The 15,687-nt window shown below is 34.4% G+C and overlaps 1 protein-coding gene across 1 annotated transcript in view; it reads right to left on the bottom strand.

Annotated features, from left to right (window-relative positions):
- The window catches only part of LOC148621870 (uncharacterized), a 110,619-nt gene that overhangs the window by 17,331 nt on the left and 77,601 nt on the right, over positions 1 to 15,687 (bottom strand). The window contains exons 7-9 of the mRNA XM_088576667.1: positions 5,817 to 5,946; positions 5,347 to 5,445; positions 1,012 to 1,088 (exon numbers count right to left, since the gene is read on the bottom strand). Coding sequence (XP_088432793.1) covers positions 1,012 to 1,088; positions 5,347 to 5,445; positions 5,817 to 5,946 — 306 coding nt within the window. The remainder of the gene's footprint in view (positions 1 to 1,011; positions 1,089 to 5,346; positions 5,446 to 5,816; positions 5,947 to 15,687) is intronic.

The raw sequence follows: 15,687 nt of genomic DNA, 5'->3' as shown, positions 1-15,687 counted from the left end.
GTCATTTGATTTACAGAAATCTCTGATTGAAAAAAAATCTTCAACCAAAAAAATGCGAAAGAGGTCTATTATATAGTCTTGTACTTCTTTTTTTCTCTCCAAATGTTCGTTAGTCATATACATTTTGTTTCGTAAATATCAGAAACGAATCAACCATTTTATATAATATTTGTTATGTGGATTGATGACAAGTTTATTTTTTTTTATTATTTAAATGTTAAAATGATCGTAAAATTGTAAGTGCAATTGTATTTTCAAATGTGGAATTTTCAGAGCTCTAATTTATGTGACATTTTTCGAGAATACTTTTCCTGTAAATTCAATAGTAATATTTTGTTGGATGTCAAATTATAATGGTGAGTAACTGACAAGAAATACAAGTATTATATTCATTTGAAAATAGTTTTAAAGCTTATTTCTGTACTTATAATCTATTTAGTTCGGTTTTCAGTAAATCTATTGTTAATTGGTATCAGCGTTTAGTTGTCTTGACTTTGAAGGAAAACCATTTCATGTGCCTTACGATTTTAGCAACAGTCGAAGCTTATTGAACTTTTAAAATACTCGGATTGTAACACAAACTATGGGCTTGGAATTTTAAGCAAATGTATGCCACTGAAACTAAAATATCCAATTAGTCAACTTTTTAAAAGAGCTTATCAAAAAGTTTCTTTTTTCAAAATCAAATAAATTGATATATCCATTCCGTACGTGCACGAGAGGTTTCAATTAATTATGTTCAATTGAAGTCAGTAACAGAAAGTGATAAATTTTTAAATTGGTGGAGAGTTATTAACTTTGTATGCATCTTTAAGCTGTTTATATAATTTCAGGATAACGTCATACTTTATGTTATTACTGCAACAATTTAAGTACCCATTTATGTTTTATAAATAAAAAATACTATGACATGTTGTAAATCACAGGTTATTTCCAAATATGCTGTTATTGTGTCTGATCCCACTTGTTAATTATGTAAATAAAATGTTACATCGATGAATAGTCACTTACTTTTATTTCATCCCTATGATAGTCTTCATACTGTGGGTTACTGGTCATCCAATGAAGCGTATAGAAACAAGGCGGATCTAAATACAATCAAAAATGACTTTCATGATAGTTTGGCATTTGACAGCAATCGGGTGCTGAAGGTGAGGACCATTTGATTCTGAGTGTGTGTATGAGGAGGACTGACATAGGTTTTGGAAATAATTATTCTGGCCCTGAAATTTGAAAATAAATATTCTGGCTTACACTCCATACAGATTCTGACCTCACTCCTGAGATACTTCATAACAAACTCATTTGCCAGCACCTCCCTCAGAATCAAACAGTCGTTCCCTAATATGCAACGACGTTGATGACTCAAAATCTTTCTGTCGAAAGTGACATATGCAGGGATGTGATTGTTTGAATTAACGCAGACGCACTTCATGTGTTATAGCTAGGAAGTCTTGCATGTTCCCGTTGGTCGAGACATCAGCGATAGAACAACAAAACAGTGTACTATCAATAAAGTTAATTGAAATTTGAGTACAATAGCTTCGCCCCTGTATGTGAAGCCTAAAATCATGTTAAAACAAGGCAGACATATAAATTAATATGTAACTTCAACAAATACCAAAACGTTTTGATTGCAACAACAGAACTGAACAAATCTTAGATATTCACTGTGTTACGTTTCAAAGCAGGTGTAGGAGTTCTAATATGGCGCTCCATCTAATCAAAAGATAGCAAGCAAGCGTTCGATGCACCTAATAAAACATTCATGTCACAAACATATGTATTCTAATACGAAATTCGATACAAAACCATTATCGCTAAAAGAATATTAATACTGTAGCTAGTTCGTTATACTTTTAGTAACGTTTTATTTAATTATAGTTCAAGACAGCAATGCACTTTAAATAAATTAAGCCATTTGTAGCTATTTGTTGGATACTTGAAAATATGCACCCAACAAATACAAGTTTATAATTAAAAATGCAAGGCAAACGAGGAAAGGAAAACTGTGACCCATTGAATAAATAATTTTTCATGGGGCAGATGGATACACCATAACGATCCACGAGTTCATGATGACGACCATAAAACTTCTGTAGTGATGACTTCAATCTTGTAGCAACATAACCCTGTTCCAGAAGCCTATTTGTTGGAGTTCTAGCGCGATACAAAAAAGTCTGCGTAGTTTCGGCAAGCTCTGGCGTAACGTATGAGTTGTGATATGTACACTCCATACGCAGGTGCTGAACGGATGTTGCCACAGATGAAAGGAAAGTTGACAATTCTGAATGAAAAGTCATCACGTTTGTCGTAAAGTTTGGTCAATTGTTTTCCTTTACCATCGATTTCTAAGTTTAGGTCAAGATATGAGGCTTACCTCATCCTCCATCACAAAAACGTTACAACAAAATTCCCCCATATTTCAAGGACAAATCTATACCAATTGTTTCATATTCCTATACTTCGCCCATTGCATCCAAAATTTTCAATTATAAAAGGCTATTGCAGAACCCCGAGATTGAGGATTTCAAGGCTAAACCACCTAACCGTTCTTGCAAAAACTCTCCATTCAAACATGGTCCTTCCGGTCACATTGTTACGGGAGATTTAACCATAATCGAAAACGAATTTCTGCGTAATATCCTTTCTAAAGGCCCCAAGTACCGTGAACTGCGCTCCATAAATTGGAATTATAACTTTAAAGTTCTTATGGATGCCGTGGAGGACTACGCGAGAAGATGGATAAAACGAGAACAAGAAGATATTGATTCTCTGTCAGAGTGCTTAAAGGCCGTGAGGTCCTTAATTTTGAAACGAATGAAACTTTTAAGTAGGCCAATGAGTGCCAATGCCACATCAGTTTTCAAGGAGCCTGATGTAGCAAAACATTGTCTACCATACCTTACAAGTATGTTGTCGTACGAGCAGAAAAAGCTCAAAACAACATTGTTTTAGTCTGCAAAACGTTTTACATCCAATGTTTAGAGGTAGACGTAGAAAATAATAGCAGTGATAAGACCTATACTGCTACCACACTCTCCAAAGAAGAAATTGTGGAAAACCAGAAATCTGTGCTATCCTCTTTTGGTCTCTCTACCAAGGATGATGACTGTGATTTACCATCTATGTACTGGATTCCTAACTCCACAAGAATCCATACAAACAACATTACATAGCTGGATCTGCAAAATGTACCACCAAACCACTTTTAAAACTTTTAGCTTCTATACTCACAGCTGTCAAAGAGGGTCTGCAGTCCTACCACAGCACTTGTTACTCCCGTAGTGGTATTAATTCAATGTGGATCATGAAAAATTCGAAAGGTCTTTTGGAGACAATCAGTTCAAGACTATTATCAGAATATAATAACATTAAAACCTATGATTTTTCAACACTGTATACTATTCCCCATACTCAGTTGAACTCCCGACTTAAAAACATTATACATCGTTGTTTTTCCAAAAAATGATGGTACACCTAGATACAAATATATAGTTCTTGGTAGAGATTCCTCATACTTTGTAAGAAATAATTCCAAATCATCTTCCAAATATACAGAAAAAGATGTTTACAAAATGCTGGAATTTTTAATCGACAACATATCTGTCCAGCGTTGTGGACGCGTTTTTCAACAATCGGTCGGCATTCCAATGGGAACAAATTGTGCTTCTCTACTTGCTGACATATTCCTTCACTTTTATGAGGCTGACTATATAGCTGATATGATCCAAAAGAAAGAATATCGTTTAGCTAGATCCTTTAATGTCAGTTTCCGCTATATAGATGAGGTATTATCTTTAAACAATCCTAATTTTGGGGATTTGATACATCGCATCTACACCAAAGAACTTGAGATAAAGGATACCACAGACACTGTAAAGTCAGCCTCGTATCTTGACCTACACTTAGAAGTCGATGGTAGAAAACTATTGACCAAACTTTACGACAAAAGTGATGACTTTTCATTCAAAATTGTCAACTTTCATCTGTGGCAACATCCCTTCAGCACCTGCGTATGGAGTGTTCATATCACATCTCATACGTTATGAGAGAGCTTGCCGAGACTACGTAGAGTTTTTGTATCGCGCTAGAATTCTAACAAATAGGCTTCTGGAGCAGTATTATGTTGCTACAAGATTGAAGTCATCACTACAGAAGTTTCATGGCCGTCATCGTTACGGTGTATCCATCTGCGCCATGAAAACTGATTTATTCAACGTGTCATAGTTTTCCTTTCCTCGTTTGTCTACCCCGGACTTGACCTTTTCTAGAAAAGCAGAGGACGCTTACCTTACCGGTACACCTGGTCCATGCTCCCAGTTTTTAGTGGAGTCCGAGTTGCTCATTTGCTTTTGTTACTTTGTATTATGATTTTAGTTACTCTATGTTCTTTGTTGTGTATGTTTGTTTTCCATGTCTGGTCTTGTCCTTGGATTACATTCTTTTCGATTACCGCTATAACCTTGGTTCCCTTGATTACTCCTTCACTGTCTTCGGTTCATCACGTGACATCCATGATGCTTTACCATGGCAACCTAACCGTTGTAGCTTGCAATTTTGCATGTCACAGCAACCGTGAAATTTAAGGCTCGATTGGGACCATAGGTGTCTGGATATTTTTGAATCACTTTTATATATTGAATGGGCTTTTGGAAATTGAATAATTGGAAATAGTTTATTTGCTGGAATCGCGTTCGCTTTGTCATCGCGTGACACCCATGATGCGTAACTATGGCAATGTAACCGATGAAGCTTACAACCTTCTTTTTCATTGGTCAAACGTGATGACTACTGTGAAATTCAAGGATCCAGTAGGGGCATACATGACCGAAATATGTTCAATCAAAAACAGTCTTTACCTTCCATAAATATTGATTTACTTGTTGAACGATTTAAATAATGTATTGAAATACGAAACATACCACAGTGATCGTATGATTCGCTAAATAAAATCTAAATCGGATTTGCTGTATACTTAAACAATAATAGACTGACAAAGCGAGAAAATGTGTCGATTATCTTTTGAAAGATAGTACTTGTTTCATTCTGAAGGTATTATCTCAGACTGAGTGTCATTGGAATTATGAGCAGTTGCTTGGGGATAGCTTTCGAATATGAATCTTTTCTTGTTTTCTTGGAATAAAGTTATCACTTATTAACCAATAGGATAACAGGAAAATCTATATGTATGTAGACCAATCAAATTCTTTCATTTCAAAGTTAACTTGTATCACTTTTTAGTCTCTGATTTTAATATGTATTTAATCAGGCGAACAAAAAAGACCTGAACATCATTATAAGAGAAATTTACGTCTGCAAAGAAAGCTCAGTTTGTGTTAATACCTTTCTCTGATTTCCATTTCACTAAAGCACTAATCCTGCCGTTGTGAACCTTTTGACCTTCAATTTTTACACTAGACGGACTCTCTGTTGAGCTATTATCTGGAATAAAAAGAAAAAAAAAAGAAAACACTGAATATATAAATATCATTAGTTAAAAGAAAAACCATGATGATTGTTTATTACGTCCAATCCTTTACTAATTTGTTTTTGTTTATGTTCTCTATGTCAATCGATTTATGAGACTAAAGATATATACTAACTTGAACCCTAAAATGAAAATGAAATGCAAAAAATAATAGTAGTCAAGGAAAGCAAGATTAGAGCGTCGAGTGCAAACCAAAAGAATATATTCCAAGGACAAAAACCAGACAAGGTAAACAGGCACAAACAGCAAAACACATGAAATGACTAATATAACACTCCACTAAAAACTGGGAAATAAGTATAAAAGATATAACTTCATGTCTTACAAGCCATAGTTCGTATCCATGTAGTTTCCTTTGGTAAGTTGATGATACCACGTACATCGACAGCAGTAACTTGGAACTTGTAGTCTGTATCATACCTCAATGCGTGTATAGGAACAACTGATCTCTTGATCTAAAGCATATCAGGAAGTATATCTTATAATGTGGTAATATGTTGGGAATTATACATATTGCCAATATGTGTCTATTCTTATTTAAGTTCTCTATAAGGCTTTGAATACGGATCCACAATAGCTTAAGGTTAATAATTACCTTTCGACAAATATGGGTTCTATTTCACCCTAATTTTCTGTCTTACTACAAACCTGCATATTTAGAAATGTGTTAAGGCATAACTTTCTCTTATATGAGATTTTACATTCTATATTTTAAAACAACTAGTATTTCACATTTGTAAATGACAAACTAATTTTGTAAACTTTGTAAGAACTTGTCTTTCATAAGTCTTAACATGTCATCTGTTAGCAAATAGCAAAATTTAATGTCATCTTAATTAGTGCATGTATTTATCTTGATCCAAACAAGTAATATGTCTGTTTTCTTAATTGGGATGTTTTGATCCTAATATGCAAATAATCAACATAATCGATATTGCTCGCCTCCGTTTCAGCGACTATTAAGTTTTTGTGTCAACAGTCGGTTATTTTGTTGCACTGTTCGTGTCAATAGCCTATTACATTTATTTTTGAACTCGTTCTGGTACAAAATCTTTGTAAAAATTCAGGCACTGTCAATGGTAGAAATAATTCATGGTTCAGTAAAAAAACCCAGCCAAATAAACGATGTTTTTTCAGTCTCCATGTGCTACATATTATGCAACTACATATACATGTATAGTCCTTCTTTCTGCATATCTGTATTTTTGAGTATATCGTACATTTATCTCCCACTAAATCCAATCAAATCAAGAATGATATGCTAATTTCATATCAAATCTATACATTTTCATCAAAGCCATGGAAAACAACTGTGATCGTCAAGGGGCCTGTTAATTAGTCTATTTTTAAATAAGTAATAAAAGTGAATTTGGTGGGTTGCATGAATCACATCCTCTATCAAACGTTTATAAAGACTGTCAAATAGGTGATGTAAACAGAGAACAAGGAAGTAAATTAAAAAAAAAACTAATCCAGGGGAAACACTGAATCAAATAATAATGATAAAACAACTTTATGATGCCTGATTATGACTGATATCAAGTACTTATTGAACGAATTTTTGCCATGTTTTAGTAATATGACTATTATGAAAGAAAGACATCATGATTCATTTTAAGAAAGGCGTAGACTGTACACCTAAGAGAACTTTCAAACTATACAATAATATGGCAAGAAGATCATTATTTGGTAACTGCAACAAGTGGAAAGGTCACAAATGTTATACGATTGATTGTTTGACATAAGTTTGGACAAGTAAAACGCATTTATGTAGAATGGAGAATCCATCAACTGTAGTTATATGCAATCAGACTTATTACATGTTTACTGTTCTATTTTGCTACAAATTAAAAATGTGTTTATTTAAACATAATCGACCATCCTAGCTCCTGTTGGCAACTACAAAGTTTGAGTACCATTAGCCTGTTCCATTTGTTCAAAAGAAAACACCTGTTGTAATCTAAGAACAAAAAAATAAAGTAAACATTATCCGGAAAGGAAATGATACATGGGAAATAATCATATCTATTGATATTTTATACAAAAAAAAAATAAAAATAAACCAAGATGATTCCTTAAAATCACTTACATTGGAGAAAAAAGCGCAGAAAAAAAATATCTACACATGTCTCATGCACTATCTGATCAAGACCACATTTCACATATCTGGTCTAAAAAGGGTCGGGTGTCTTATGTGCTTTAGAACAGCTTTCCAGAAATGTTGCTTGTTGTAATAGTTGTATTAAACAAATAATGCTGGTTATTGGTTATGTTTGGTCTTATCGAGTTATTAGCTGACCATGTCATCCATAAATAGGTAAATAATTACCAAACCGAAAAACAAAAGGAAAGTCCGAACAACAAATGGTAATATCTAGGCAAACAACCACAATAATCCTGACATTGTACAAACATTTCTGACGAAAATAGTGTGTTTAAACTATAGGCTTTACAGCGGCGAGCCAACCACCTCCCCGCTTCTAACTCGATTAGTTATAAATTCACCATTTAATTCAATAACACTATAACAATAAAGTTACCATCTTCATTTCGTGAGTTACAAAGGTAGGATATCGTTGCTTCTAGCCGATAATATGATTTTATTTGGATATAAACCACTCAAATCTCCCAAGACCTTTCGTAACACAGTGTTAGCTAATCAATTGCACAATACATGTATGAGTGATGCTGACCATTAACTGACTGTTCCTATACTTGGTTTAATTGTCGTTTTCGTGCTATATATACTCAATACTGTTAGATTCGGTTTGCACTCATATGTTGTATTTGTAATACATGACGGACTGAGGGGTTTCTTAAAGCCCTTGACTATCCTTCACGGACAAAGTATAAAGCATCAAAGCGTTTACACAGTCTCTCTGCAAAGTCATAAATGTACCCGTGATTGTGGGTCATGGTGTATTCGGGGAAATTACTTGTCACGTGACCACGTTCATTCATTAAATGCATTATCACGTGATTTAATGTTGATCCGTGACCAAGTGATCCAGTTTGTGATCTGCACGTTGTACAGCTTAAAGCATTTGCTGAATCTTTGACCCCGCAAAAAATTTTTTTTGGATAAAATCAACACTTTCCAGTGCATGTAAGACCGATAAACAAGTCAACTTATTGATGTATGCCAGTCAATTGTTGAGAACTTTCCAAGGCCGAAAAAATAAAGTTGTTTCCGATCACCATTCTAAAATTTTGGAGGGTCGGTAGGTAGGGATTTATTTTGTTTTTTATTTCAATTTTGAAGTAGAATAAGTCCTAGTGACATCAAAATCAGAATACAATGAAAACCAAATCTGCAAAGTCTAAACATGTAATAGACTTAGTCCACGGCCTAATCCCTTTTTGGATTTGGCACTGGGATGATTTTTTTGTTTTGACAGTCTTGGTCAAAACAAAAAATATCTCAAGCGCCGAATCACAAAGGAATTATTCACGGCGAAGAGCACGCTCTCGGCATGTGTGTATACAATGATCGATTTTAAATACAAACAACCAGTATTTCTAACTCCTTGTTTTTCCGTTCAGGATAAATAAAATACATCTTTGGCTTTATTTTCTTCTTTTTTTTCAGAATTATTTTATTTTCAAAACCGCAAATAAAAACTTTTGGGTAGGGGTTTTGAATGAGGGTTAGTAGTGACTGGAAACAACATTTTTAGGCCTAAATGGATGGTTTATATATTACTCCAGCTGTGCTAGAGGTTGTCAGGCAAGCTATTTTCTGACTTAGTTGGGGTATTGAGAAACGGATTCCAACGTTTTACATTGTAGGAATAGTCATATATACAAAAAATATGAGGTTTGGGTTTTGGGTTTTCAAAAGCGGTTCTGAAATCGATTTTTTTTTCAAATTTTTAAATATTTTTTCAATGGAAAAATGCCATAAAGCAGTGCAGGAGGTAGGTAGATTCTTCAAGTTGCAATTTAATAAGTACAGAAGTTGAATATGGTCCATATTTCTTCATATTTTGCTGGAGGAAAAACTTGGGGTCCAAGCGTAAATAGGACCTTCCTTTTACATATCTTTTAGGACTTTATGTTCCATACACGTACGCGTACATCATATATATGAATTTCTTGACGTTTTGTTGCAAAACACATGACATTGAAGAATCTGTTGGGTAGTCCCATTAACTGCCCATTACGTTAACGTGAAGTTTCGGGTTCTCTACAATATGCATATAGATGTTATGTACAGGTAAAAGTACAGTGTACATGTAAGTACATTTCCGAGGAGCTCCAAAAATTTTTAGTTTTGCTATATACATGTATGTATTTGTCAGACTGCATGTATTGACAACTCACCATATGATTTGTATTTTAACCATTTTTTGTTTATGACTTCATGCCAATAAAGTAAAGTTTGTACATGTTCATAAAAATATAATTTTAGTCACCTTCATATTTAAACATTGTACATGCAAATATTACTTTCAAGATAATTACCATATAAAATCTTTTAGAATACTTAAAGTTTACTTACATTTTTGTTTTAATTTCCGATTTATAGAAAACTGTCACATTATGACTTTATGTACATGTTATTGTGTGTAAATAAATTATGAACTGTACAAGAACGACGGGTCCGTTAAGTCTACATTTGTTAAATCAAGTATGTTTTATACATGTACAAAAATACATAAAGGGTTACATGAAACTGTTTTTTTTTAAATTAAAAACTCAAATACATGTATAAACACGAACAAAATCTTAACTTGACAAACCTTTGATTATTTTTCAGCTTTCTGCATATATGTGCATGTATTTGTATTACTCAAGATTCTCCCTCAGTATTATTTCTCCATTGAGAATGGTAAAATTTGATTTTCAACATTTGAGCTTTAGCATAAAAAATGGAGAAAGTTCAGGAAATAGAAATGAGGTTGTAATAATCTTCTTTTCTGAGCCGATTTTATTGAGATATTGTACACATATATGCATGCACAATGTACTTGCAATCTTCTTTATAAAATGGTTTATAGCCATGGTGATGTCAGATGATGTATTCGATAGAATACATACATACATACATACATACATACATACATACATACATACATACATACATAACTTTAATTCCTCCAAAAGGAGATATGACATATAAATACAATTACATAATGCAAATGGAAAAATTAATGTTAATCAAAATAGAAATGTATATACAAGCACGTCTTTAGAGAGTATAGTTCACAAGAAATGGACCAGTTGCGGATAAGATAATGTCTGGGTCAGCGTGAGTCCAACTTGCTCCTAAAAGAATGTTACACTGTGTTATAATGTCTAATTTTAGAAGTTCACTGTAGATGTCGTGTCCCAGAAGACAATACTGTTTTCCGTTCATTAATTGTCGATTGTCATTTAAAACTGGACAGTTTGAAATTTGATGCAGTAAAATATCATTTGAATATGAAGCACATAACTGACAATTCCCGGATGTGATTGATAAAGTCCATAGTTTTGATAATTTCTTGGCTGTTTGCAAGATGAAATGAGACCGTATTTCCATAAGTTTGTTGGTTTTGTTGGTTTGCCTAAGTCTGTTAGTTCCTTAAACCTTGCGAAGTCATCATCACACTGTATTCTCAACATTTTGTTGTTTAGTTCAGAGGTATTGATGGCAGTATTAACAATATTTTTCCATGAAAACTTAAACGGAAATTCACCAGAGTATATATAGTTCAAAAGGTATTGCTGGAGATCATATTTGTGTAAAATATTTATTATGTCCTCTATGAGTCCAATCTGTTTCCTTAATGGATGATGAAAATGTTTAAGAAGTCTGTAGATGAACACTTGTTTAGCGAGTGTATCAGTGTTGAGGGTACGCAGTTTCTGTAGAAACATCAGTTTTCGCTTATAGACTACGACTGGAATTCGAGGTAAATCCAACATGCTTTCACAAATGTCGGATCGTGTCCTTCTGTGAAATCCTCGAATGTGTTTGACAATAAAGTGTTGAAAAGTGTTCAGTTTGCATAAATCCTTCTGAGTGTAAGTGTTCTACAATTCACTACCACACAGAACTGTTGGTAAAACTATTTTATTGTAAAGACTTGTTACTGTCAATGGATTTATTAGATGGGAACCGATTCCAACAATAGCGAAGTACGCGTTTCTAGCAGTTTGACATGACAAAATAATGTCAGATGCGCAACTTAAGGCAGTAGTTCTCAATAGTTTTTCACGGAATTACCTGGATTAAGATAATTATTTCCAAGTTTAAACGTAAGTTTTGAATGTTCTTTATTCTTTTTTGGGGTATAACATAAGACGGTCGATTTATCAGGATTGAATTTGAACCTCCATTTCTGAGAATAACATTACGCAGTATTCAACATTTCCTGAAGACCATTCGGTGTCATATTAATGCAGGTAACACCATCAGCTAATGACGGATTGCAGGTCGTCAAGTTCTCAATGTTGGCACATTATTTTGCTGATTGCAGTTGATTGAGGAGATCGTTAATATATACTAGATATAGTAAGCCTAAAAGCACACCACCCTGACTAACTCCCTGCTTAATTTTGAAATTAAAGCCATTGCACATTACTGAACTTGTGATATTTTAGTAACAATCATATATGATTTTCAGATATATTTTGTGTATTCCTAGTTCATGAAGTTTATATATCAAGCCGGAGTGCCACACAGTGTCAAATGCACATGAACTATCCAAAAAACGCTACATACAATTTACTGTTCAGCTCAAGGTTAAAATATAAAGTTTCTTGGAAGTTAAATGAAGCAGTTACACTGCTTAAGGTAGATTGAAAGCGTTGTTGTTTTATATGTGGAAAATGAGTCTGTTGTTGTGATAAGCATGATGGTCCTTCAGAACGGATTCAAAAAGTTTATATAATGCTGGTAGTAACGATATAGGTCGGGAACTCCGAGGATCTGATTTTACTTTTCCTCCTCCTTTATAAATCGGTACCAGTGTTCCACGTTTCTAACATTTCGGAATTTTACTTTGTCGTAAATATACATTAAACAAATTTATAATTTCACGTTTGAATTTTGCTCCACAGTGTCGCAAGTGTTCGTTTTGCAATTTGTCGAAGCCTGGAGCTTTTCGTAGTTTCGGGCTATTTATTGCCTTTTCTAGTTCGTAAATAGAGACCAAACCACCTGGTATATCGAAATGTTCATTGAGAGGTGTCTGTAGAATGTCATGCAACGTTCGATCTACGACACTTTTAAAATGTATATCTTGGTCGTTCTTTGGCGACGGTGTGTAAACATTACTATAGTATTCAGCGATCTGATATTTCTCGTGGAAGGTCACTAGATTTGTCATCGTAGGTGAGTTTAGAGAGTACTGGCTTTTTACGTTGTTTTCGTCGTGAAATAAGTTTCCAAAATAAACGTACGTCGCAACCTGTTGCTTTATCAATGTCTTAAAACATTTTATTCATATAGTCTTCGCATGCCTTACGTTGACAAGCACGAACATTGTTTTTGGCAGATTTATAATACGTATATGAAGGAAAGTCATGGCCTCTAGGTCGACCATTTGTTGGCGAGCTAAGCGTTCAGTGCGATGAGCCAGTTTTACATCGTCATTCCAGTATGGCTTTGTTAATCTATTAAAGCGGTTATGGGGTATACACGATTCAGCTGTCGACAACAATAATTCAGTAAGTTGTTGAACAGTTGTGTCAATATCACAATTTGTCGAAATTCTAAGATTGTTTACAGAAAGTTGGTCATCAGTTATTGTTCTATAACTGTTAATGTCTAGTTATGTCGCTTTGTGCCATGACGGCCAGGCAAGATCACTAGTAGGAATCAATATCGGCATCATAGGAATATCAATGTTGATAATAATAGGCAGATGATCGGACGTATAAGCTAATGTTCCTTCTTCTATGACAGTACAGGATTTTACAAAAGTATTTAAAGTATTATCCACAAGAATGTAATCAAGGGTGGTTTTGCAGGTAATATAGGTATATGTCGACCCAACGCATATTCTGTTTACAGGGATCATTCCTTTATTTAAGATAAGATCGGAAAATGCGGTTGATTTATAAACATTAGTGAGACACAGGTCTCGTTCGATAACACTAGTATTAAAGTCTCCTCCGGCTATTACATATCCATATCGTGAGCAGAAATTGATGTAGTCATTCAAAATATTAATTTCATACTTATATTCGTCAATGTTATTGTTTGACGGTAAATACACGAAAATATGAACATAGACTGATTTGATCTCGTCTTGAATTCTATCCCGATGATGCGTTCTGATTGATTACATTCGAGTTGGGTAACATGAGATATATTCCGTTACGGCATAAGATTGCTACGCCTCCTTTACGTCATCTATAAGTCTCTTGTTTCACAGGTGTATCTGCAGAAGCGTAAGACGTATAATTACGATCTAGGAAGTTCAACGAATGTGGAAGCAATTTATGTTCACTTATTAAAGCTATGTCGCATTGGCTATACTGAAACAAGTCCAATAAGCACACTGCAGACGGTATAATCCCTCTAACGTTCCAAACAACAACTGATAACATAATTAATATTAAGATTATGGACGTACTGTTCATGATGATTGGTGTGAATTTTGCTCAGTTAACCAATCCTTCCATTCGCGATTGTTATACCAATGTCGACATATCATCCCAGGAGGCCAGAACGCTTTGTTTTGTACTAAGTCACGAAACTCGGACGGAGCGTTAAATCTAGCAGACAGTCTCCCTTTCTTGGGACGAAGAAATATGATATTTGACGCCGTTACACCTTTGCACTCTAAGAAGTCAGACATGGCTTGTCGGGTAGAATTTATGTCAATGTTAGTAACATAGAAGCGTGAAGTTCTTTTACGGTTTACGGCTTGAAAGATGTCGGTGTTCGACTGCGTATTGAAGGAACTTCGTTCACTCTCACGATTTGTACTCGAAGTTGACCTATAATTTGCAGGATGCGGGGTTCTGACGACATATTCACACATACCGGAATTCGATATGATTTCACGTTCTCTGGCGGAAGCCGGTTTTGAACAACTGAACTATATAACTTTCGATTTGAGGTTGACATTTCGTAGTCGCAAATTTATTGGTGGAATCAAATGTAACTTGGGATCATCATTACTGGCTCGAAATTGTCTCTGTAATTTAGATATGAGTCAGTATTCTCTGTTAACGTAGATTTCTCTATCGCCGCCTTGTGTACAATGTTTGTATTATCACCTAAGGAGGTCACACTGTTTCCCCGACTAATCTCACTATCTGTCGACATGACGTTTGATTGTTCAACGGGTGATTGAATTTTCCTAATTGACGTTTGAATAGAATTTATACACCCGCTATATTTCTTCACTTCAGTTTTCAGATCTGACATTTTATAACAGTACGTATTAAAGTCAAATGCGCCGATGCTTTCAAGTGCAGAATCAAATGTTTTGACAGTAGATTCACATTTTTGAATTTTCGGTTGAAATTCGGCTTGAAAACGATCAAAAGTATTAAAGTTAGCTTCTACAATATCCTTAAGTTCAGTTATTTTATCTTTCAATTCTTTTTCTCGTTCGTCTTTAGACTTTAACAACTTTTCAAGGGTGGCAACTATTCTCTACGAGCGACTGTATGACTACGGACATTTCAACATTGTGAACTGTGTTTTCAATTTGTTCATTTTCAACACTGTGCTGGTTTACTGGATTTACTACACACACTTTCAATCTCAGAATCATTACCGTTTATAAACATATTGATAACGAAACAGTCGTTGGCATATTTTTTAACACTTGAACTCAAGTTGTTTGTTTTTCTGTAGCAGAGTTTTCCCTTTGGACATTTATTGATTGACGAGGCCCTCCCAAGGAGTACAGTTCTATACCAAGTTATTAAACTTTTATTATTGTCACAAAGTTGGGTTAGTTTCTGAATATAAAGTTCTCTAGGTAATCCGTGTAAAACATTATCTAAAGTTTCATATGTTTGTTGGGACGGGATATAGGAGTCTTGTGACAATGTTAAATCATCATGTGAATTCATGTTCATTGAGCTAACGGGATACAGTTGTGTGTTGTTTACATATGACTGACCGGAACAGTGTTCACTTTGTGATAATTCGATTTGTTCATAATCTATTGATTTTCGTGAAGTTAACGTTTCTGAGCTAATGTTGGTGTATTCAATGTCATTGTGAATCTTACTGACATTAAATC

This window comes from Perna viridis, chromosome 3 (genome assembly GCF_037379345.1).
Source record: "Perna viridis isolate PV_CMFRI_1.1 ecotype Kerala chromosome 3, ASM3737934v1, whole genome shotgun sequence".
NCBI lineage: Eukaryota > Metazoa > Mollusca > Bivalvia > Mytilida > Mytilidae > Perna > Perna viridis.
This window is presented reverse-complemented; position numbering and strand designations above follow the sequence as displayed.